The following is a 26889-nucleotide window of genomic DNA, read 5'->3' on the forward strand; positions in this document are numbered from 1 at the left end:
ATATTTGGGGGGAAGTTTCTGATAACTGACCTTCAGATGATTGTAAGTTATGCTATAGTGATTTTTCTTAACATCTTTGAGATACAACTCTCATACTGAAGAATTCACCCTTTAAATGATACAATGAGTGATTTTTAACCTGTTTGCAAAGTTTTGCAATCTTTACCACAGTCAATTTTAGAACACTTTTATCACCTCAAAATGAAATTCAGTTCCTAATAGCAGTCACTCCTCATTTCTTTCCAAATTTGCCAGCTCTAGGCAACCACTAGTATGGTTTTTATTTCTATATATATATAGATTTTGGGCATTTCATATAAGCAGATAGTACAGTATCTCAGTCTTTTGTGTTTAGCTTCTTTCACTTAATATAATGCTTACAATATTTATCCACTATTGTAGCTCGTATCAGTAATTCATTGCCAAATATTTCTTTGAATAGATATATCATGTTGTGTTTATCCATTCATCAGTTGATGAACATTTGGGTTGTTCCACTTTGTGACTATTAGAAATAATTCTGCTTGGAGTTTCCCGTTGTGGCTCAGTGGTTAACAAATCTGACTAGAAACCATGAGGCTGCGGGTTCGATCCCTGGCCTTGCTCAGTGGGTTAAGGATCCATCGTTGCCATGAGCTGTGGTGTAGATTGCAGATGCGTCTCAGATCCTGTGTTGTTTGCTGTGGCTTTGGCATAGGCCGGCGGCTACAGCTCCGATTAGACACCTAGCCTGGGAACCTCTGTATGCTGTGGGAGCAGCCCTAGAAGAGCCAAAAAGACAAAAAAAAAAAAAAAAAATTCTGCTCAAACATTCATTTACACATTTTTGTGTGGGCATATATTTTCATTTCTCTTGGGTATATACCCAAGAGTGGCGTTTTAGGTTATTATATATGATAACTGTTTAACTTTTGAGAAACTACCCATTTTACTTTTACATCAGCAGTATATGATGGTTCTAATTTATTCATGGTCTGCAATACTTGCTGTTATTTGTCTTTTTTTTTTTTTTTTTTCTCTCTGCCTTTTGTCTTTTTAGGGCCGCACCTGTGGCATATGGAGGTTCCCAGGCTAGGGGTCTAATTGGAGCTGCAGCTGCTGGCCTGTGCCACAGCCATAGCATCGCCAGATCCGAGCTTCATCTGTGACCTACACCACAGCTCACAGCAACACCGGAACCTTAACCCACTGAGCGAGGCAAGGGATCGAACCCGCAACCTCATGGTTCCTAGTCAGATTCGTTTCCACTGCACCATGATGGTTACTCTGTTATTTGCCTTTTTGATTAAAGACATCCTAGTGGTGTGAAATGGTATCTCACTGTGGTTTTGATTGGTATTTTCCTAATGGCTAATGATATTGAACATCTTTTCATGTGCTTCGTGGACATTTGTAAATCTTATTTTGGGAAATGTCTACTCAGATCCTTTGCCTGTTTTTAATTTAATTTTTAAAATATTATTGAGTGGTGAGATTCTTTATATAATCCAGACAGAAGTCCTTTATCAGATATATGATTTGTAAATATTTTCTCCCATTCTTTGGTTATATCATTTACTTGATAGTGGCCTTTGAATTGCAGAAGTTTTTAATTTTGATGAAACCACATTTAGGTATTTTTATTTTGTTGCTTGTACTTTTGGTGCCGTATCTAAGAAGCCATTGCTAGAGCCAAGGTCACAATGATTTACTACTGTGTTTTCTTCTGAGAATTTTATAGCTTTTACTCTGATTTTTAGATCTGTGATTCCTGTAATTTTTTTTTTTTTTTTTTTTGTGCCTGGTCTAAGGAAGCATCCTGCTTAATTCTTTTGCGTGTGGAGTCCAATTGTCCCACACCATTAGTAGGAAAGAATACAAAAAAGGCCATAACTTTGCTTTGAAGACTAATTTCCTTTTGATTTAAGATTCTTTTCTTCTGTTTACATACACAGATATGTGCTGATTAGAAGGCTCACTTGTGCAGAGTGGAGGATAAGACAGTGCCTTACAAAAATGGGTTTTGGGAGTGACCTGAAGAATTCTCATGAAGCTGTGTTAAAATTGCAAGACTGGGAATTACGGTTACTGGAAACAGTGAAGAAATTTATGGCCCTGAGAATAAAAAGTGATAAAGAATATGCATCTACTTTACAGAACCTTTGTAATCAAGTTGATAAGGAAAGTACTCTCCAAATGAATTATGTCAGCAATGTATCCAAGGTAAGAAGAGTGATTTCATCATTTATTGTCTATAGTACCATTATTGTCTTTCAGACAAATAGATCATGCTATTGAATAAGAATAGTCAAGTTGGCATTCTCATGCAGTGGTTCCAAAATCTTGCTGATTATCAGAATCTCAGGGGGACAGTTTCAGAAACTGTAAAATTTGGGCCCTATCTCCTGATACTTTGAGTCACTAGGTCTGAAATGTTTGAACTTTGGAATCCTTCCCCCCCCCCCCCCCCCCCCCCCCCCCCCACCCCCCCCCCCCGCCCAAAAGATTTCCATATTATTCTCATGACTAGTTAGGTTTGAAAACTATTCTAATAAATTTTGCTTTCTTTATTACCCTATCTCCTTGGGTCCCTTGAGCCCTGCTGTTTTCTTCTGTTACACAGACTTTCATTGTAACCCACCTCTGAATCCTTCTGTGAATCATTAGTATAGTGAATCACATGGAATATTTTAACATGTAGGTGTTCTTTGCTGTCATTTTCACTATTCAAATGCTAATATACTGATGAGTTAATCACATTTAAAAAATCCTTTGGATAAACAGTATGGTTTTTTAACTCAAAGATTATAAAATATAAAATTTAAAATTAAAGGCTAGAGAAATGAAGGCCAAAATTGCACTGTTAATTCTTCTTTGAAGGCATTAAAGATGAAATGTTACACACCTTCATAGTACTTAGATATTTGCTCTGTTTATTTCCATTGTCTTCCTTAGGCATCACATTTCACTGTATTTATTCAAAGTTAAATTTTTTTTGTGAACTTACTTTGAAAAGTTAAAATATTGGTGTGTTTTTTTCACTCACGGGTTTTAGGATTTTAGTAAATTGTAGAGGAAACTCTTTCCTATGGGGAATGTGTGCATGTGGTGTGTGTGATCAGATAAAGATCGGTGATTTCTTTGATTACCCCTAATGATAATATCTTTAACTTCCTTTCCTGGGCCAGTGAGGTTCCCCAAAGAGCAATTCTCTAGTCTTTAGTCTGAAGGTAGGATTGCCAGATGTAGCAGATCAAACTATAGAGCACCAGTGAAATTTGCATGCAATATTTGAGACATGTACACTAAAAATTATTTATTACTTATCTGTAGTTCAGATTTAACTGTTTGACTACTTATATTATGGGAATAGATAGCGTAGATTGAGTATTCAGAGTATGTTAGTTAATTCTGTTTTTGGTAAGTTGCCTGGTGTCTCTGAGTCCGTAGGCTCTCTGGTTCATTTTTTCCTCTTGTTTTCTTCTGCACTGAGGGAAAGGAATAATTGCATGTCTGTGTGGCCTCAGTAGAAATGAGAATTCTGGCTGTTCCTTACATAGACTTTGAGTCAATCCTCCTGTTTCAGTACCCTCTCCTTTTCCTTCATTTAGGTTTCTCCACTTCTTGAGCTTTACTGGAATTATCTGACCCTGTAAATTGGTCTTTTTTTCCCCCCCAGTTTTATTGAGTTATGGTTGACATATCACTGTATAAGTTTAAGGTATATCACATGATGGTTTGATTTATATATATATTATGAAGTAATTACAATAGATTTAGTTAACATCTACGATGTGTAGCTATAATAAAAAGAAAAGAAAAAAGAATTCTCCTTTTGATGAGAACGCTTAGGATGTACTCACTTAATAACTCTCCTCTCTATCATGTAGCAGTCAGTCATAGTCATCATTCTGTACTCTATGTCTACTACTTATTTATCTTATAACTCGAAGTTTGTTACCTTTTGACCACTTTCTCCAGTTCCTCTTTCACTCCCTTTTCTTCTTGACCTGCCCTTTGCAGAACACTTACTTTTCAACTTCTCTTGATGTGCTAATCAGTTACCACAGCTTTTTATTTTCTTGCATTTTATTGGCGTGTCTTACTGCGATTGCTCCATTTCTATTTTCTTTGTTATTGTGAATTTATACTTTCTATAACCATATTGTATTTTAGTGGGGTTTTAGAGAGTGGAAAAATAAACATATGTTTTATTTACTATGTTTAGCTGAAATTATACTCTTTAGAAAAGTAAGGTAGCGAAAGGAATAAGACATAGAATTAATAGGTAAGAAGATTGAGGATTTATGAGGGCAGGACAGAGGAGGAGTGTTCAGTGTATATGCTGACCTGTAAGGTATTTTGGTGAGGAATATATGGAGACAAACCTAAAATAATTAAGGAAGGCAGGAGAATTATTGCGATGGGAAAGGGGGTTAGGGAAAAGTGATAGATTGGGAGGAAGTTTAAGTGTGTAGTATTGCCTTTCAAAAAGGGAAATGTTAGGAGATCACAGTTGAACAATGGTTGGAAACCCAAAGAAAACAAGGAGTATGTCAGCTTTTCCTCTTAACACTGAAAATGTCACATTTATTCTACCTAAAAATAAAGTCTTATATATCAGTTTTTTTTCTTTAGAGCATTGTGTTTTTGGTGTTCTGTTTAAAAGAAAAATCTTTGCCTGATTTAAGGATGTTTTCATAAAGTTTTATAGTTGTAAGCCTTTATATGTAGATCTGTGATCCCATTTTAGTTAGTTTTTGTATATGGGGTAAGTTATAGGTTCAGGTTTGTTTTTTTTGCTAACAGATATCCATTTGTTGCAGCACCGTTTGTAGAAAAGATTTATTAAGGTTCCTTACTGAATTGCCTTAGCATCATTGTTGAAATCAGTTGACCATAATGTGTGAGTCTGTTTCTACACATTGTATTCTGTTCCATTCATGTCTTTGTCTACCATGACACCAGTAACACAGTACTTTGATTATTGTTGCTTTATACTAATCTCAGAGTTATATAGTGTAATACCTCTTTGTTTGTTCTCTAAAATAGTTTTGGCTGTTTTAGTTCCTGTGCATTTCCATATGAATTTTAGAGCTAGCCTGTCAGTTTCTATAAAAGAGCCTACTAGATTTTGACTGTAATGCATTAAGTATTTAAGTAAATTTGGGGACGATGTATATCGTAACAGTATTGCAGTTCCAATCTATAAATATCTTATGTATCTTCTTTAATTTTTTTGCATAGTCTTATAGATTTCAATTTATGGGTCTTTCAGATTTATGCATAACAGCTTAATATTTTTTGATGCTTTTTTAAATAGTATTTTTCCTCATTTTTGGTTTTCCTTTGTTCATTGTTATTATGTATGTTAATCTCATAACCTAATTTTGCGAAATGTACTTATTTGCTGTTTTCTGTGGAGTCCATTGGATTTTTTATGTAGGTGATGCTCTCATCTGCAAACAAAGATAATTTTATTTCTTTCTTTACAGTTTGAATGCCTTTTATTTATTTGTCTTGCCCTTTTTCAGTAGCTAAAACCTTCAGTGCAAAGTTCAGTAGAAGAATTGACAGCACACATGCGTGTCCGTGATCTTAGGGGAAGAGCACTTAGTCTTTCACTATTATGATATTAGCTGTGAGTTTTTGGTAGATATCTTCTATAAGTTTATGGAAATTTCCTTCTGTTTCTGCCTAGCTTGGAATATTTTCATTAATTGTTGGATTTTGTCAAGTGATTTGTCTTCTTCTGCTTACATGTTTGTACTGTTTTTTTCTTTTTAGTTTGATATGTTGAAATGTATTCATTGATTTTCAAATGTTTCAATCCTTTGAAGATTGTTAAAAGAAATTTGTATCCCTGGATTAAACCCCACTTCATCTTTTTGTATTATCCTTTTTAAAAAATATCATTGGAACAAAAAAACCATTGTATTCAATTTGCTGAAAAATTTTTTTTGGAGAATTTTTGTATCAGTGTTGTTGAGGAATATTGATCTGCTATTCCTCTTCTTGTAATATTGTCTAGATTTGGTGTCAGAGTAATGCTGGTTTCATAAGGTATGTTGGGAAGTATTTTCTCTTCTTCAATTTTTTGGAGAACTTTATGTGGAGTTAGTTTTATTTCTTATTTAGACGTTGATAGAATTCGCCAGTAAGCCTATTTTTAAAATAGAAGGCTATTGAGATGATCTTATTCTTCTTCAGTGAACTTCGGTGCCCTTCAAGGAATTTGTTTGTCTAAGTTATCAAAATTTTAAATGATGTTTATTATTTTGTCTTATTATATTTTTAATATACGGAGAATCTGTAGTGGTATTACCTCTCATTCCTCATGTTGATAATTTGTGTCTTCTTATTTTCTTGGTCACATTGGCTAGAGGTTTCTCTGTTTTACTGATATTATCTGAGAAACATCTTTGGTTTCATTCATTGCCTTTATTGATGTTTGGTTTTATATTGCATTGAATTCTGCTCTGAAATCTATTGATTTTTTTCCCCTACTTGATTTGGGTTTCATTTGCTCTTTTTCCCCCAGATTGATAAGACTGAAGTTGAGATTATTAATTTAAGACCATTCTTCTTTGTAATATGTACAAGTTTATAGTGTTCTTAATATTCTTTCAATACTGTTTTAGCTGCTTTCCAGAAAATCCTCATATGCTTATTTTCATTTTCTATCAGTTGAAAATACATTTTATTTTTTATTTTTTCATTTTTAAGGTTTTATTAAAGTATTGTTGATTTATAGCCAGAATACATTTTAATTTCACATTTGGTATCTTAATGAGCCATGTATTCTTTTGCCGTCTGTTATTTATTTATTTATGCATTTTAGGGCCTCACCTGGGACATATGGAGGTTCCCAGGCTAGGGGTCTAATCAGAGATACAGCTGCTGGCCTATGCCACCGCCACAGCATTGCCAGATCCGAGCTTGCGTCTGTGACCTACACCACAGCTCATGGCAACACCAGATCCTCAGCCCACTGAGCATGGTCAGAAATCAAACCTGCAACCTCATGGTTCCTAGTAGGATTCGTTTCTTCTGTGCCATGACGGGAACTCCTACAGTTTGTTATGTAATTTCCATCTATTTCTAGAGTTATTTTTGTTATTGATTTAAATTTTAATTCTATAGGTTTCCAATATCCTATTTTATATGACTTGAATCCTTTAAAATTTATGGACACTTATTTCAGAATATGGCCCAGACTATAGTCTGTCTTGGTTACTCTTTCATGTGCACTTCATATTCTGCTATTGTTGTTTGTTGTATATATGCCCATGCCAAACTTCTAGCCCATCCCTCCCACCTTCCTGTCTCCTTTGGTAACCATAAGTTTGTTTTCAAAGTCTGTGGTTATGTTTCTGTTCTGCAAATAAGTTCATTTGTATACTTTCTAAGATTCCATATATAAGTGATATCATATGATTTTTGTCTTTCACTGTTTGACATTTCACTTAGTATGATAATGTCTAGGTCTGTCCATGTTGCTGCAAATGGCATTATTTCATTCTTTTTATGACTGAGTAGTATTCCATTGTATGTATGTACCACATCTTCTTTATCCACTCCTTTGTCTATGGACATTTAGGGTGCTTCCATGTCTTGGCTCTTTTAAATAGCACTGCACTGAACATTGGGGTGCACGTATCTTTTCAAATTATGCTTTTCTCCAGATAGATGTCCAGGAATGGGATTGCTGGGTTGTGTGGTAGTTCTTTTTTTAGTTTTTTGAAGAACTCCATACTGTTTCCCATAGTGGTTGTACCAGTTTACATTCCCACCAGCAGCATAGGAGGGTTCCCTTTTCTCCACACTATCTCTGGCATTTATGGTTTGTAGTCTTTTTGATGATGGCCATTCTGGTTGGTGTAAGGTCGTACCTCATAGTAGTTTTGACTTGAATTTCTCTAATAATCAGTGCTGTTGAGCATCTTTTCATTTTTTTTTTTTTGGCTATTTATATGTCTTCTTTGGAGAACTGTCTATTTTGATTTTATGCCCATTTAAAAAAAATTGATTGTTTATTTTTTTGATAGAGAGCTGCAGAAGTTGTTTATGTATTTTGGAGGTTAATTCCTTGTCAGTCACTTCATTTGCAAATATTTTCTCCCATTCTGTGGTTTGTCTTTTTGTTTTGTTTATGGTTTCCTTTGCTCTGCAGAAACTTTTAAGTTTAATTAGGTTCCATTTGTTTATTTTTGTTTTTATTTTCATTACTGTAGGAAGTGGATCTGAAAAGACATTGCCACAGTTTATGTCAGAGAGTTCTGCCTATGTTTTCCTCTAAGAGTTTTATAGTATCTGGTTTTATATTTAGGTCTTTAATCCATTTTGAGTTTATTTTTGTGTATGGTGTTAGTGTTCTAATTTCATTCTTTTACATATAGCTGTCAAGTTTTCCCAGTACCCCTTATTGAAAAGACTTTCTTTTCTCCATTGTATATTATTGCCTCGTTTGTCATAGATTAATTTACCACAGGTGCATGGGTTTACTTCTGGGCTTTCTATCCTGTTCCATTGATTGTGGTTCTGTTTTTGTTCACATACCATGCTGTTTTGATGACTATAGCTTTGTAGTAGAGTGTGAAGTTAGGGAGCCTGATTCCTCCAGCTCCATTTTTCTTTCTCAGGATTGCTTTGGCTAGTCAGGGTCTTTTGTGTTTCCACATAAATTTAAAGTTTTTTTTATTCTAGTTCTGTGAAAAATGCCATTGGTAATTTGATAGGAATTGCATTGAATCTTTGGATTGCCTTGGATAGTATAGTCATTTTGACAATATTGATTCTTCCAGTCCAAGAGCATGGTATATCTTTCCATCTGTTTGTATCATCTTTGATTTCTTTCCATCAGCATCTCACAGTTTTCACAGTACAGGTCTTTTGTATTATTAGGTAGTTTTACTCCTAGACATTTTATCCTTTTTGAAATGATGGTAAATGGGATTGTTTTCTCATTTTCTCTTTCTGATGTTTTGTTTGTGTAGAGAAATATGAATATATAGATTCCTGCATAGTAATTTTGTATCCTGCAACTTTACCAAATCCACTGATGAGCTCTATTAGTGTTCTGATAATATATTTGGGATTTTCTGTGTACAGTATGTTATCTGCAAACAGTGATAGTTTTACTTCTCCTTTTCCAGTTTGGATTACTTTCATTTATTTTTTTTCTCTGATTGCTGTGGCTAGGACTTCCAAAATTATGTTGAATAAAATTGGTACAGTGGACACCCTTGTCTTGTTCCTGATCTTAGCTGAAATTCTTTCAGCTTTTCACCATTGAGAATGGTGGTAGCTGTGGGCTTGTCAGATATGCCCTTTTTTATGTTGAGGTATGTTCCCTCTATGCCCACTATCTGGAGTTTTTTTTTTTTTAATCAAAAATGGGTTTTGGATTTTGTCACAAGCCTTTCTGCATCTATTGAGATGATCATATGGTTTTTATTCTTCAATTTGTTAATGTGGTGTAGCACACTGATTGATATGTGGATATTGAAAAATCCTTGCATCCCTGGGATAAATCCCACTTGATCATGGTTTATGATCCTTTTAATGTCTGGTTAGATTTGGTTCACTACTATTTTTTTTTGAAGATTTTGCATTCATATTAATCAGTGATATTGGCCTATAATTTTTTTTTTCCTGTGATATCTTTGGCTTTGGTATCAGGGTGATGGTGGCCTCATAGAATGAATTTTGGAGTGTTCCCTTCCTCTGAAATTTTTGGGAGTAGTTTCAAAAGGATGGGTGTTAACTCTTCTCTAAATGTTTTATAGAATTCGCCTGTGAAACCATCTGGTGCTGGACTTTTGTTTGTTGTAATTAAATTTTTTTAAAAAATTGTAGTCGATTTACAATGTTCTGTCACTTTCTGCTGTACAACAAAGTGACCCAGTTGCATACATATACATATTATTTTTCTTATATTATTTTCTATAATGTTCCATCACAAGTGGTTTGATACAGTTTCCTGTGCCATACAGCAGGACCTCATTGCCTATCCAGTCCAAATGTAGTAGTTTGCATTTACTAACTGCAAACTCCCAGTCCATTCCACTCCCTCCCCCTTGGCAACTGCAGTTCTGTTCTCCATGTCCACGAGTTTTTTTCTTTTCTGTAAATAAGTTCATTTATGAATATATTAGATTCCACATATAAGTGATATCATATGTATTTCTCTTTCTGACTTACTTCACTTAGTATGAGAATCTCTAGTTCCATCTGTGTTTTGCAATTATATTGACCAGTGATATTGGCCTATACTTTTTTTTCTGTAGTATCTTTGGTTTTGGTATCAGGGTAATGGTGGCCTCATAGAATGAGTTTAGGAGTATTCACTTCCTCTGCAATTTTGGGGAATGATTTCAGAAGGATGGGTGTTAACTATTGTCTAAATGTTTGATAGAATTCGCCTGTGAAGCCATCTAGTCTTGGACTTTTGTTTTTTGGAAATTTTAAAATCACAGTTTCATTTTCAGTACTTGTTATTGATCTCTTTATATTTTCTATTCCTGGTTCAGTCTTGGTAGATTGTATCTGTCTAAGAATTTGTCCATTTCTTCTAGATTGTGCATTTTATTGGCATATAATTGCTTGTAGTAGTCTCTTATGATCCTTTGTATTTCTGTAATGTCCTTTGTACAGTGAAAATTACAAGACATTGATGAAAAAACAAGAAAATAGATAAATGGAAACACATTCTGTGCTAGACAATGCAAGAATTAGTATTATTAACATGGCTTTACTGACCAAAACATCTAAAAATTCAGTGCATTCCTTATCAAAATTCTGATGGTATTTTTTCATAGAAATAGATGAAATAATCCTAAAATTCATATGAAACCTCAAAGACCACAAATAACCAAAGTAATTCTGAGAAGGTAGAACAAAGCTAGTTGCATCACAATTCCTGATTTCAAAATTTATTGCAAAGCTATAGTAATCAAAGCAATATGGTTCTGGCATAAAAACGGACAGAGAGTAATGGAACAGAATTGATAAATCAAAGACAAACTCATGAATATATGGTCAACTAAAATTTGACATGGAAGCCATAAATAGTCCCTTTAATAAATGATGTTGGGAAAACTGAATATTTCCATGTGAAAGAATGAGATTGGATTCCTACCACTCACAAAAATGAACTGGAAATGGATTAAAAAATGGATTAAATGTAAGACTTGAAACCACACAGCTACTGGAAGAAAACACAGGGAAAAAAACCTTCTTGACATTGTTCTTGCAGCAATTTATTTGGATATGACACCAAAAGCTCAAGCAACAAAAGCAAAGATAAATAAGCAGCAAAAGTGTTAATAAAAAGCTTCTTTACAGCAAGAAACTATCACCAAAATGAACAAGCAACCTATAGAATGGGAGAAAATATTTGCAACCTATTTGATAAGGAGTTAATATCTAAAATATAAGGAACACATACAACTCAAAAGCAAAATCCAAATAATCCAATTAAAGAATTATCATGTCTGCATGACACGCCCCCTTTGCCTCTTCCCCTTAATCTTCAACTAAAACATCCATAACTCAACAAAGGTGCCTGTCTCTGAAACACTAGAATGCTGGAGAATTCCACACATCTTTACATCTAAAGGTAGATGTACTGGAACATTAGAAGAGGCAGAGGGGGAACAGTGAAGTCAGGGCCTGTGATGCCAGAATCCTGGCCATAGAATATGAGCCAGCATCATGCAGCCTCAGAGAACCTGGTGGTATCAGAGAATGCAGTGCATACCACAGGGGTTTCCTGGCTGCAGAGATGGCCGCAGTTCCCAGGAACTGGATAGCAGTGGCAGCAGAGACTGCGACCATATCCCTACAGCTTCAGAGGTGCCCACCACTCCAGCCCCCCTACACCCCACAGTGGCAAAGCCTGTGTACCCTACAACCCTGGTCACAGGTCACAGCAGAGACACCTGTGACCCTGGCCCCACCCCACCCCCACCCTACAGCTCAGCAGAGCCTGACACCAGGAGATTCCTAATGTGGTAGAGGCACTTCACATCCTGGTACCCCAGGAAGTGATGCTGCTGACACTAGCAGCAGTAAAGCATCAGTAAGTCTGGAGGCACAAGCAGTGACATCTAGGGCACTGGGTGACACCTCTCACAGAGGTGATGGAAGGTAAAAAAGTGCCAGTTCTCATAGCCAGAGGCAGCTTGAGTGAGACAAGTTAAGAACTTGTGCTGTAGCCCCACCTACTGGAAAGCAAAAGAACAGGTCTCTAATGACTAACCTATTGAATGCTTAGAATCAAGTTTAAAAAAAAAAGCTTTACCTAAATAAGAAAGGCGTTCCCTACTTCAGATATGCTGGCAGAGGAACAACTAATCAAGCACCATGAAGAACCACGGTAATATGGTATCACAAAAAGAAAATGACAGTTTTCTAGAAACTGAACTTAATAAACCCATGGAATATTGCAATGTAACTGATAAAGAATTCAAAAACTCAGTGAACTACAAGAAAACTCAGGAGTTCCCATCCTGACGCAGCAGAAACAAATCCGACTAGGAACCATGAGGTTGCGGGTTTGATCCCTGGCCTCTCTCAGTGGGTTAAGGATCTGGAGTTGTCGTGAGCTGTGGTGTAGGTTGCAGATGTGGCTCAGATCTAGTGTTGCTGTGGCTCTGGCATAGGCCAGCAGCTACAGCTCTGATTGGACCCCTAGCCTGGGAACCTCCATATGCCATGGATGTGGCCCTAAAAAGGCAAAAGACAAAAAAAAAAAAAAAGAAAAGAAAAGAAAACTCAGAAAAGCAGTTCTGTGACATCAGGATTAAAATTAATGAGCAAAAGGAATAATTTACCAAAGAGATTGAAAGTAAAAAAAGAACCAAATTCTGGAGTTGAAGAAATCAGTAAATAAGAGGAAGAACTCATTGGAAAGCATTGGACATTGAGCAGACTATATGGAAGAGAGAATTAATAAGTTCAAAGATAGGAATTTACAAATGGTACAGTTAGGAGGGAACATTAAGGTCTAAAAAAGAAAGAATTCTATCAGAACTATCAAACTCTACCAGAAAGGGTACCATTAAGATAGTGGGTATTCCAGAGGAAAAGAGGAGGAAGAGGGGGGAGAGAGTTTAATTAAAGAAATAACAGCTGGAGTGCCCATCGTGGCGGAGCAGAAATAAATCCTACTAGGAGCCATGAGGTTGTGGGTTCAATCCCTGATCTTGATGGGTGGGTTAAAGATCTGGTGTTGCCGCGAGCTGTGGTGTAGGTTGCAGATGCGGCTCAGATTCTGTGTTGCTGTGGCTCTGGGCCAGCAGTGGTAGCTCCAATGGAACCCCTAGCCTGGGAACCTCCATATGCTGTGAGTATGGCCATAAAAAGCCAAAAAAAAAAAAAAAAGCAAAGAAAAGAAAAAGAAATAACAACTGAGAACTGAGAAATAACAACTTCCCAAACCTGGGGAAGTAACTGGATATACATGTACCTGAAGCTAAGAGAACTCCTAATTACTCCAGTTCAAAAAATCTTCTCCAAAACACAAGGTAATGCCATGTTTATTGTAGTGTTTTTGTATATTATATCTCAATATCCACTGGGGAATTGGTTCTAGGACTCCACCCCACTCAAGGATACCAAAATCCAAGGATACTCAAGTTCTTTTATAAAATAGTATAGTATTTACACATCCTCCCATTTACTTTAAATACTTATAATATCTAATACAATGTAAATGGCTTGTAAATCGTTGCTGATTTAGTGAATTCAAGTTTTGCTTTTTGGGACTCTGGCATTTTTTTTTTCCTTAATATTTTCTATCTGAGGTTGGTTGAGTCCATGGATGTAGAACCCACCAATATGGAAGACTCACTTTATCTCTTAACCATTTAATACATGTATAATCACATAAAGTTTTAATTATATTGTTGTCTATCACTTTTTTTTGGACCTTTTAAAATGTTGAAATGTAGCTCATGTATGTCTCTGGGGGATTTTTTTTGAGCGTTGTGCCTCTAACGCCATTTTCCAATGCGCTTTGTGGTGGTGGTTGTGTTATTTTGCACAACATAGTGATTATTAGGGGCACAAATGTTTTTGTTACAGCAGAAATGTTTTTGTACATTAGTATTACTTGGGGAGGCTTTAAAATACAGATGCCTGGACACCACCCCAAACCTATTAAATCAGAATCTCTGGTCATGTGATTGAAGAATTGGTAGTTTCCAAGGCTGCCAGATGATTCTTATTGTAGACAGAGCTGGCCTAGAGAAACCAGGAAGCTTAGAAAAAAATGCAGAAAGACAGGCTGTTCTAAATGGAAACCACCTAAGGTTTCCTTTGCACTTGCCATACAGTCTTAGAAAACCTCAGTTTCAGGGAAATTTAATCTGGATTTCTATATCTCACAAGGACTCAGAGTTCTAAAAACATTCTTGTTTTGTAATAGGCAAACTCTGAATTAAAACTGTGGTTTCAGAGGACATTTATTTTGAATTATTGTGTGGTACAGAAACTGTGCATTCTTCTTTATGTGTTTTTATGTGTTTAAAAAATATTCAAGCAAGAAGAATGAAAGCAAGTAGTTGGAAGATAGAGTTGCTAGAGAAAAGCTATTTATGACAACTATTATTTAGGTATTTTTCAAGCTTGAGTCATTTCGTTGATTATTTTCAATGCTTTACTGTAATTATAGCTCTAGTGGTGGTTTGTTTTTGACTCAGTGTCCACAGTAAGTATTTTTTGCAGTGATGAACTCAGAACACTTAAATTACTACCTTTTTATGGACTACTGATTTACCTTATCACATATCTGTTAGTTCGAAGGTAGAAGGCATGGTTTGCTTTTCTAAAAGTTTAAAAATTTTCCCTGTATATGGTTTTCTCTTTTCAAAAATTGAGTACAGTGTTTACTTTCTTAGATTTCATTTTAGTATAAATAATGCTGTTTACCTCTCTTAGTTTCCTTAGAGTTAAATAGACATTTTAGGAGTTATGCTGATTATCTTAGAAACCTGTGATGCTGTCTAATCTATGCAATTGCTCTCTTTGGGACTGGAGGTAGGGGAGAATAAAATTTATGTAAATTGAATCATTATTCCTATTTATGATTATGAAATAAGAGATGCATTTATTTCTAGGACTTATTATTGATCACAAAACAATGACATAATCACATTTAGACATTCAGAAGTTCTTTTGAAATCATACATTTCGTATAAAACAGTATTTTTTGATATAATATTAATATTATTTAATATACAACTTGGTGTTTTGAAAAGTATTCTGAAACTTAAAAACCACAAACCGTTTGTTTTTCTCGGGTGTAAAGAAATGTGTTCTGTGTGTCTGTCTTAAAATGATGCTATTTCTAATTATCCAGTGTGGTGTTGGGGTTGGTCAGATAAGAAGATGATTAATTTCTTAATTTTTTTGCTTAAGGAGATTTGAATCATGGGTTATTATTCTAGTCAGAAGCTCAAATGCAATGAGAGGCCTCTTTGTTTTCATCTTCATTTCTTCTAACGGAGTATGTCATGTCAAGAATGACTCACTAATCTTGACCTAGAAGGACTTCTTCATTAACATGTAGCTGTTACTCATGCTATAAAGTAGGTGGCATACAGGGAGTAAATAGCTTTTCCCTTATGGCTCTCAGCTTGCAATTGAATGACCAAGTACTCAATACTGGTTAATGTCATATGTAACTAGTACTCTCATCGGTTTAGCTTAGATAGTTATTCTCAAAGTAATCTTCAGTCTTTAGATTCCCATGCTTGTGTATCCTCCACACGTCTTAGGTTCTGTCAGGTTTAGCACATTAAGATGTACATTTGGGTTGAAGCTGAGCTCTTCCATTCATTAGCTTTGTGTGACCTTGGGAAGGTCACTTAATCTCTCTGAAGATGAAGATAGTGTCTCAGAGTGTTGATATAAGGGGTAAAAAAGAGAATGCCCGGGAGTGTTTGGGAGGTAGATAATGTTAAAGAGGAGGAGCATCGGGCTGTGTAGACAAGTTAGCTTTAATACGGGTAGTGTTGGAGAGAAGTAATGGAGAACATCAAACCCACCTCTTGGTACTATATTATAGGCTATGAGAAAAGAAAACAGCAGTTATTTGATAAGCTTTAGAAAAGGGGGGTATCCTAAGTATACAGCCTGATCATACCTTCTGGGAGCAAATGTAGACTTTTAACTTTTTTTTTTACTGGAAGTCTATTTTTTTTTTTTTTTGTTATTAGAAAGGGTAGGCCTTGTCTTTCAGGTTATCCTCTTCTTCAGAGGCATCTCAGAAACAATGTTAAATAACACTGTGGATATTAAGCAGCCAGGCTTGTGTTCTATATTTGACTATATGCTTTTTTGAAATGTTCCCAAACTGGTTATGAGATATTTTTCTTTTAATGGACTGCTTTGTCCTATTAATATTTTAAGACCTTTGCATTGGTATTTATGAGTGAATTTTATTTTGTGGTATCTTTGTCACTTTTTGATATCTGTGTTATGGTGATTTAGGAACTTCGTTTTCAATCTCTGTTCTTAGAAACAATTTAGATAGTACCAAAGGTATTGGATTTGTAAAGGTTTGAAATTATTCCTTAGCAAAAATGTTTGAGCTTATACTTTATTAGAGGTATTTTATTGATAGTTGGTTTATTATAATCATGCACTCCGTGGTTATTGGTCCCTTTGAATTTCTCATCTGTAAAAGGATTCTGTCAGGAAAGCAGAACCTACACCAGGTATTTCAATAAATAGGATTGAATTGGGGGAAATATATTTAGAAGTTTTGGAAGAGGTAAGAGCAAACAGAGGAGGGTAAGGCAACTCAGAGATTAGTAACTACATGAAGCCTCTATAATCTGGAGCCACTAATGGAGGAGAAGGGCTTATTACAAGCATGAAGAGAGACAGAGACAGACAGGGAAAGAAAGAATCGGAGAGGGTGAGAAAAATACATCCTGGCTTCTCCCTCTTCCTTCCCTTCAGCCTTGTGCCAGTACCTCCCATTGCCCAATAAAACCAAAAGCCAGTTAGCAAGGGAGAGCCTGGGAAATATAGTTGCAGGGATCCAGTCCTAGCAGACAAAGGGCTAGGAATGTACCTGTGAGCAAAAATTGGAATGATCTGTATGCTTCCAAGTCAATTTAGCTAATTTGCATTTCTCATTAGAAGAAAACAAAATAGCCACTGCATTTATTTTCAGGTTTTTCTCTCAAAGTTTTGGTAATTTCATCTTCATTTATGGTTATTTCTCATTTCTAAGACTTAATTTTAGATATTCTTATTTTCCTTGTTATTGTCATTGTCAGCTCTTGTTTTTAATGCTATTAATATTTTTTCTACTTTTATTTTTGTGTAATAAGTATCTTTTCATATTTTTCTTTTCAATTCATTCTTTGTACTTTCCTTAGTGTTATATTATTCTTCCTTTTTTAACTTCTAAAATTGAATTTTAATAAACTTATTTTCATTTTTTCTTACTTAGAAATGTTAAGTCTAAAGTTTGTGACTCTGAACAAACTGAGCTGTGTATCACAGATCTTGATAGTATTTTATTTACTATTATTTTTTAGGTCCTACATTAGTTTAAAAACTTATCTTTTTGGCCTATGCATTTTTTAGGAATGATTTGAATTTTTCCCCTTAAAAAAATGGTGGTTTCCCCCTTTAATTGCAAGGGGCTAGAGAAGTTCCTGTCGCGGCACAGTGGTTAATGAATCCGACTAGGAACCATGAGGTTGAGGGTTTGATCCCTGGCCTCTCTCAGTGGGCTAAGGATCCGGCGTTGCCATGATCTTTGGTGTGGGTTGCAGACACGGCTCGGATCCCTTGTTGCTGTGGCTAAGGCGAAGGCCGGCGGCTACAGCTCCAATTAGACCCCTGGCCTGGGAACCTCCATATGCTGCTGGAGTGGCCCAAGAAATAGCAAAAAGATAAAAAAAAAAAAGGAAAAAATTGCAAGGGGCTAGGTAGTGTAGTATGCGCTATTTCTGCTTTTGATGTAATTTTTAACAACACAGTGCTATCTAGTTTTTAAAAATATCCCATAGACTCTTTTGAAATAGGTATTTTTTAGACCTGTGATGTATAGAATCTTATTTTAATGATAGATCAAACATATTCATTACTAAATCACTTACGCAGATTCTCTGTATTATTCATTTTTTTAGTTTAGTCTATCGTAGGTAGAGTATATTTAGTTCTCTCACTACTTTTGATTTCTCATTGCATTTTCTACCATTTTTGCTTTATGTTTGGATGTACTGTTTTCTGGAATGAAAAAAATCATGACAGTTGTATATTCATTCTCATGATATTCTTTTGTAATGTACTGTGTCCTTCTTTGTTTTATATTTTGTGTCTCGAATTTAGTTTTATATCATTTGAGTATAATGATTTTTGGATCTTATTGTTCATATTTTTCTGGGGAGGGACCTTTTTTACTGTGGTTACATGTTACTTTATTTTGCTGATATTTTTCTCTTATTGCAGATAATGAATTTTTTTTCTCCCTTTGATTTGATATTGTTTTCCTTTTCATGTATGTTTAACAGATAATGTTTCCCCAAAATGTTTAACCAATGTGTTTAGAATAATTTTTCAACTTAAATTTTAATCATTTTTCCCCTTTGTTTTCTTCCTTCTTTTGGTGGGCATTGTTAACTTTCTTTAAAAATCACTTTTTTAATTTAGAAGGTCTAATAGTCTGCTTTTTTTTTTTTTTCTGAAAATTCACTTTAAATTTTAAAACGAAAATTATAAGCTTTAAGCTTTATCTCTGTTTACAGACTTTATAACTAAAGTTGTCTGTTAATTCTTCCATATGACAGGTTAGGAAATAAACATACTTACACTTCTTCTCAAGCTCTCACTTCTTTTTTTTTTTTTTTTTGTCTTTTTTGTCTTTTATCTGTTGTTGTTGTTGCTATTTCTTGGGCCGCTCCCGCGGCATATGAAGGTTCCCAGGCTAGGGGTTGAATCGGAGCTGTAGCCACCGGCCTACGCCAGAGCCACAGCAACGCGGGATCCGAGCCGCGTCTGCAACCTACACCACAGCTCACGGCAACGCCGGATCGTTAACCCACTGAGCAAGGGCAGGGACCGAACCCTCAACCTCATGGTTCCTAGTCAGATTCGTTAACCACTGCGCCACCACGGGAACTCCTCAACCTCTCACTTCTGGTTTTTGTTAGTATCTTTTGGGATTTTTTTTTTTCTTGTTTATTATGGTTAAATTATTCCTACTTTCACTTTGTGGCTCTCCTCTCAAAGTTTAAGATATTTATATTCTATTTTAAGTTAACCACAATGGTTTTATTTTCAAGTTGTATATTACTATTTGCCTGTGATTAAATTTTTCTGAAATAAAACTTCACATATTTTTACTTTTTATTATTTCTTAACCTATCTGTAGCTTTCAGCATCAGTGACTTTGACTATTGGTAAAATTCCATTATGAGGAACATTATTAACAGAATTATTACCCTTAAGCAGGATCCTATATAATAAAGCAATTCAAATGTTTGCACATGGCCTGCAGATGAGATGAATATTTTGTTTATTTGGTTATAAGGAATTATCTTCCACAAATTATCCTAATCAACATAATTTATCCATGCTCTAGCCACTGCTATGCCAGAACTAAAGAGCCATATTTGCAAAGTGCTATATCATCATCATCATCATTATTATTATTATTTGTCTTTTTAGGGCTGCAACCCCTAAATATGGAAGTTTCCAGGCTAGGGGCTGAATCAGAGCTGTAGTTGCCGGCCTGCCCCACAGCTCATGGCAACGCCAGATCCTTAACCCACTGAGTAAGGCCAGGGATCGAACCCATGTCTTCATGAATACTAGTTGGGTTTGTTACCACTGAGCCGCAATGGCATCTCCCCATTTTTATTATAAATGTTGATATGCATCCTTACTTTCTTTTTGTTTCTTTATCAGGCATCTGTTGACATCGCTTTTCTCTCTTTATAACAAGTAAACCATCCATGCATCTAATTCAAGTTGTACACCACCCACATAATTTCTTGTCTACTTACTCATTCCTTTTAGGCTAGTGCTTATAGCGTTATGTGCTGTTTTGTTTTTTTTTTAACAATTGAAGATAGTCCTGTTAATTTCTATTTCTCCATCAGAATTGGCATTGCTCTGTGCTATCTAATTTCAGTTTCTAACAACAAACAAAATCTTTTAATGACGTATTTTCATTCCATTGTTTTATTATCCATTTGTTCCTCCTTTTCTCCCTCCCTCTCTTCCTTCTTTCAAAGAATATTTAGTAGCTGTTATCTCAGGCGTCACAGTGAATATCTAAAATAGTGAACAAAGAGACATGGGACTACCCTCATGTAGCTTCCATTTTGGCTGGAGAGATGTTAAAAAAAGTATACATACAAATAAATAGTTGTTTTAAGTGCTAAAAGAGAGAATAGCAAGGATTAGACCTACATAAGATATAGCTGATTCCTAAAGGAAGAGATAGATCTTGCCATGTGAAAGAGGGGAATGAACTCCCAGGAAGAAGAATGTTCAGGAAATTAAAGGAAGACAAATGCTCCTAGAACTTATTTAGCTGGATAGAGAATGGCAAAACCGTTGAAAGAATAGACAAATGGCATGTAATCAGACACACTGTAGGTCTTAGAAGGAAGTTTGGATTTTTCTTTAAAGGAAAAGGAAAGTCAGCACAGGATTTTATGCAGGAGAATGAAAATTTCTTTTGCATCTTGAAGGGGAATGGTTTGGAAAAGAACATGAGTAGAAGAGAGGACACTGGTTAGGAGGTGTCACAATAGTCTAAATCAAAGATAATCATAACTTCTAAAAGGGGCAGCAGTCAAAATGAAGAGAAGTGGATGCATCTGTACTAGACTTTGGAGGGAGAATGAGATTTTCTGATACATTGTTCATGTCGAAGGCTGACTTGAGCTTTAGAAGAAAAGAAACTTTTTTTAGGAAGAGAGAGAATATTTATTATCAGTATTAGGATCTTGGGAGTGGAATTGAATCAGTTTTTGTGAAAGACAGAAGATGAATGGAAAGTTCTGATGACTGTAAGGAGTTTTCTGATCATAAGTATTCTCAACAGTACAGGATTCTATACATAAGTGTTTTGGGTCAGAGCAGGAGATATTGAGGGCAATATGAGATTGACATTGGAGTTATAATATATACCTTGGGAGGTTTTTGACTTCCCACAGTGACTGCAGTGACTGGGGCTATTAGGCAGGATGAGATGTCCCCTCCTGGGAGGTGGAGGGCAGCCTGACCTATTTATATGGTCTTTAACATTAGCTTCTAAGAAGGCTTCTCGGAGTTCCCGTTGTGGCGCAGTGGTTAATGAATCCGACTAGGAACCATGAGGTTGCAGGTTCGGTCCCTGCCCTTGCTCAGTGGGTTAACGATCCGGCGTTGCCATGAGCTGTGGTGTAGGTTGCAGACGCGGCTCAGATCCCGCGTTGCTGTGGCTCTGGCATAGGCTAGTGGCTACAGCTCCGATTAGACCCCTAGCCTGGGAACCTCCATATGCTGCGGGAGCGGCCCTAGAAAAGACAAAAAAAAAAAAAGACTAAGAAGGCTTCTCCCTAGGCTGCAAGGACTCCTATGTGGAGTCATTAACATTTATTGCTACAGCAGTTAGAGAATGTTTGTTTTTTGAAGATGAAGAATATTTGTCTTTTTGAGAAATATTCTTTTCACTTTTTTTTAGTAGACTTAACATTCTCTATGTGCTATATAGAATGTTTTCCTACCATTCTCTCTCTCTCTTTTTTTATTACTCAATGAATTTATTACATTTATAGTTTTACAATGATCATCACAATCCAATTTTATAGGATTTCCATCCCCCAACCCCAGCACATCCCCCAACCCCCTGAGCTGTCTCCTTTGGAAACAGTAAGTTTTTCAAAGTCTGTGAGTCAGTATCTGTTCTGCAAAGAAGTTCATTCTGTCCTTTTTTCAGATTCCACATGTCAGTGAAAGCATTTAATGTTGGTGTCTCGTTGTCTGACTGACTTCACTCAGCATGATAATTTCTAGGTCCACCCATGTTGCTAAAAATGCTGGTATTTCATTCCTTTTAATGGCTGAGTAATATTCCATTGTGTCTGTGTACCACATCTTGATTCACTCCTCTGTCGATGGACATTTAGGTTGTTTCCATGTCTTGGCTATTGCAAATGGTGCTGCGACGAACATTGGAGTACATGTGTCTTTGCGAGTCATGCTTTTCTCTGGGTAGATGCCCAGGAGAGGGACTGCTGGATCAAATCCTACCATTCTCTTTTTTAGAGTGAAAATATCCAATGAAAAAGGCAAAGCAAGAGTTACTAGGGCAATTTAGTTTATGTTTTAGTTCAAGTTTTTTTTTTGTTTTGTTTTCATTTTTGTTAAATTTTATATTTTAATGGAAGAGCTACATCAGTTTTAAATAAATTGCTTTGTGATATCAAGAACATCTTAGTACTTAGATTTTCAAATTTGAAAGCAAATATGATGAGTTCATAGGCCACTTGTTCTATTTCATGCTCATAATAGCATTTCACAACTAAAAATGACCTTTTCCTCTAAATAAATGTCTTCAAAGATTACTTTTTAAAAAAAAAACATATATTTTATCAGAAACAAGATTGCTAAGTTAGCCCCTTGTGAGTTCTGACTGTGACTTGGAATTTGCTTCCTTTAGGCTATACTTTTGATTTAAATACCTATTAAATTTTGATTTAGGATTATTTAGAATATTAGCAGAAAAGATTTACTTCTCTTTATTCACTGATCAAATGTAATAGAGTAGAAAAATTGCTCTTGGAGTTCCTGTTGTGACTCAGCAGGTTAAGAACCTGACTAGTATCCATGAGGATGTAGTTTCAATCCCTGGCCTTGCTCAGTGGGTTAAAGATCTGGCATTCCTGAAAGCAGTGGCGTAGGTTGCAGAAGTAGCTCAGAAATGGTGTTGCTGTGGCTTTGGCATAGGCTGGCAGCTGCAGATTCAGTTCGACCCGTAGCCTGAGAACATCCATGTGCTACAGATGCAGCCCTAAAAAGAAAAATAATTATTCTTGTAAAATATCTGAAACTGTACTTTGTCTGTTTTTTGTATCTATACCATAAATCGTCTATGACCATGGTAAGTATCCAAGTAATTGTTTCTGAATAGAATTTTGAAGACCTAGAGTGAAGAGCATTCTTCTGCTACTTTTTTTCTGCAGTATTTATAAGGTAGAAAGCCTAATAACAAATGAGTTGTCCTTTCAGCAGCATGCATATGCCCACTTGTCCCAAACCCACCATTATGTATGTCTGCTACTGAAGCCAAATGTTGTGCTGGAAAAACCACTGAGAAATAATGGTATTTATGAAGAAAAGAGAAACAATAGAAATCTAGAGGCTAGATTACCATAAGCAGCAAAAGAAGAACAGGCACAAAGATTGAGAAGGGTTTTTAGTAAGGAAGGAAGGCAAATTGGAACATAAGCCATTGAAACCAGGAGACAGTTTTAGGAGGAAGTGAGTCAGTATGATCAGATGCCCCAGAGAAACAGGTTAAGAATGAAGATGGGAAATTTCTGTTGCATTTGATCATTAGGAAGTAGTAAGCTTACTGAGGCATTAGAATGGTGTAGGTAGAAGCAGTCAGTATGTTGAAAAAATACAAACAAGATGTGATGAAATGAAGACTGCAAGTGTGAATTCTTAGAGTCCTTTAATCCATGTCCTAGTATTCTGCATTGTCTCTGATTACTGAATTTTGAATCATTTGTGCTTGAAGATGAAGATGTTAAATATGAACCTTTCATATAGCTCATTGCACAATTGCCAGAAACCTACCACTTTAATATTAACGTAATAATTTGTGTAAAGCTGAGTGTTTAAAGTTCCTGAAAACTTAAAGCATAGCTAAATGGAAACCTCTAATACAGGTGGTAATTTTACCTCTTTATTTTTTTTAAAGTCTTGGCTACTTATGATTCAGCAGACGGAACAACTTAGTAGGATAATGAAGGCACATGCAGAGGACCTAAATTCTGGACCCTTACACAGGCTCACCATGATGATCAAAGACAAGCAGCAGGTGAAGAAAAGTTATATAGGTGTTCATCAGCAGATAGAGGCAGAGATGATCAAGGTTTGTCTTTCCATTCTGGAATTTAATTTGATTTTAAAATTTGCTGAAATATTTTATCCTGTTTGACTTTGAAAAATTATTCAATCATCATTTCCTGAGAAGAAATAGGTTCGGGTGTCTCTAATAAGTAATATCTCATTTTCATGGAATATAAAACTATTGATTATAAGATATCCTTTTGCTTTAGAAGCTCTCATGAAAGAAAAAAAATGCTTCCAGTTAAACTATGATACAGCGCTTTCATATCATTCAGCATTTTTATTTTTTACTTACTGAAATATCTCTTTTAGGCTTTTGAAAAAATTAGTATCATGTAATACTATACGTATAATAAAAAAGAAAATATAGGCAAAATAAGGATATTTCTTTTTTTTTTAATAACTGTGTCCTTTTTATTTTTTTTATTTTTTATTTTTTGCTATCTCTTGGGCCGCTCCCGCGGCATATGGAGGTTCCCAGGCTAGGGGTTGAATCGGAGCTGCAGCCACCGGCCTAGGCCAGAGCCACAGCAACGCTGGATCTGGATCCGAGCCGCGTCTGCAACCTACACCACAGCTCACGGCAATGCCGGATCGTTAACCCACTGAGCAAGGGCAGGGACCGAACCCACAACCTCATGGTTCCTAGTCGGATTTGTTAACCACTGAGCTATGACGGGAACTCCAAAATAAGGATATTTCTAAATTTTATTTGCATTTAAAGTCTGTCTCTTCTGGTTAACTCTTTACAGTTGTTTTTATTATAAAAATTTGCAAATGTTCAGAGGAAAAGGGAATAGTAAAGTGAATTCCCACTGAGCTATCTACCCATCCACAATCAGTTTTTTTTTCATCTATATGCTCACCTATTTTTCTTCTACAGTGGATAATTTTAAAGAAAATTCCCATTATTATTTTATTCATACATAGTTTAATATATATTGCTAAAATAGTCTTAATCTATATTATCATTAACCCACTTAAAATAACAAATAGTATTATAATATTATTAATTATCCTGACTGTTCTTAAATGATTTTTTATTAAATATTTTTTTACAGTTGCTCCATTTGAATTATGATCCAAACATGGCCCATACTTGAATAATTTCTTTTAGTCTATAGGTTCCACTTTATACCCCTTTTTAAAAATGCCATTTATTTATGGAAGAAACTAAGTAATGTATAGAATTGAATTTCCTTCATTTTGGATTTTTCTATTAGCATCTTCTGATGCAATTTCACTTATTCCTTCAACTTCCAGTTTTCCTGGAAGTTAGATCTAGAGGCTTGGTAAGATTATAGCTGTTTATTTGGGACAAGAATACATCATAAGTGCTGATTTAGACTTCCTGTTGTTTCATATCAGTAAGTATATAATGTCTGCCTGTTTACCTTTTTTGTGATGTTAAACTTGACTAATAGGTTCCAGTATTACCAGCTTGATCAATCTCTTAAAACTTTTCAGCCTTTCATGTAATAGTTATAAGGATAATTGATGTTTATGGTTTAGATCTATTAATTCAATGAAGTTGAAAAATGGCAATATTTTACTTCTATTATTCCTAATGCAATTGTTAGCTGGAATTTTTCAATGAAAACTTTTGGTTGCCATGAGGTATATTTTCTACAATAAAGGCAGAAAAAACACTTGTTTTGACATTAGTTTGCCCGTTTGCAGAACAGTGAATTGGTTCTTTGGCAATTTATTTATTTTTTTTGTCTTTTGAGGGCTGTACTCACGGCATGTGGATGTTCCCAGGCTAGGGGTCTAATCGGAGCTACAGCTGCCAGCCTACACCACAGTCACAGCAACACCAGATCCGAGTCGCGTCTGCAACATACACCACAGCTCACGGCAACACCTGATCCTTAACCCACTGAGCGAGGCCAGAGGTCAAACCCACAAACTCATGGTTCCTAGTTGGATTCATTTCCGCTGTGCCATGATGGGAACTCCATTTTTTTTTTTGGGGGGGGGGGTTCTTTGGCAATTTTAAAAGTTAAAACTTCTAGGGAGTTCCCATTTGGCTCAGCGGCAGCAAACCTAACTAGTATCCATGAGGATGCAGGTTTGATCCCTGGTCTCACTCAGTGGGTTAAGGATCTGGCTGTGGTGTAGGTCACAGACACGGCCCAGATTTTGCATTGCAGTGGCTGTGGTGTAGGCCAGGAGCTACAGCTCTGATTCAACTCCTAGCCCGGAAATCTCCATATGCCGTGGGTATGGTGCTAAAAAGACAAAAACAAACAAACAAACAAACAAAAAACCAACTATTAATTATAGACTGAGTGCTCTAGTGAATAAAGTAGACAGCATGCAAGAACAGATGGACAGTGTAAAGAGAAAGAAATCCAAAGAAAAAGCCAAAAAGAGATGCCAGACATCAGTCACATTATAACAGAAGTGAAGAATGATTTTGATAAGCTTAGTAGGAGACCGGATACAACCGAGGAAAGAATCTCTGAACTTGAGTTTATATCATTAGGAGTCTCCGAAAGTGAAAAGCAAAGAGAACAAAGACTGAAGAAAAATGAACAGCATATTCAAGAATTTAGGACAACTATAAAAGATATAACATATGTGTAATGGGAATAGCAGGAGGAGAAGAAAGAGTAAGGAAAAGAGGAAATATTTGAAATAGTAATGATTGAGAAATCTCCAAATTAATGTCAGACACCAGATGACAGAGAACACCAACCAGAGTAAATGACCAGAAAATCTCTATACCTAGGCATACAAATTTCAAACTGTAGAAAATCAAAGATAAAGAAAAAACTCTTGAAGTAAGCCAGAGTAAAAAACAACAAC

The 26889-nt window shown here is 35.7% G+C and overlaps 1 protein-coding gene across 3 annotated transcripts in view; it reads left to right on the forward strand.

The window, feature by feature from the left end:
- FER (FER tyrosine kinase) overlaps positions 1-26889 on the forward strand; it is a 432134-nt gene that overhangs the window by 45641 nt on the left and 359604 nt on the right. For all 3 annotated transcript variants that reach the window (XR_007134557.1, XM_047778393.1, XM_047778394.1), the window contains 2 exons: positions 1935-2202; positions 23927-24100. Coding sequence is in view for 2 of the 3 variants with exons in the window: in XM_047778393.1 (XP_047634349.1) it covers positions 1996-2202; positions 23927-24100 (381 nt within the window). In the remaining variant the exon portion in view is untranslated. The remainder of the gene's footprint in view (positions 1-1934; positions 2203-23926; positions 24101-26889) is intronic.

Source organism: Phacochoerus africanus, chromosome 4, assembly GCF_016906955.1.
Source record: "Phacochoerus africanus isolate WHEZ1 chromosome 4, ROS_Pafr_v1, whole genome shotgun sequence".
Classification (NCBI taxonomy): domain Eukaryota; kingdom Metazoa; phylum Chordata; class Mammalia; order Artiodactyla; family Suidae; genus Phacochoerus; species Phacochoerus africanus.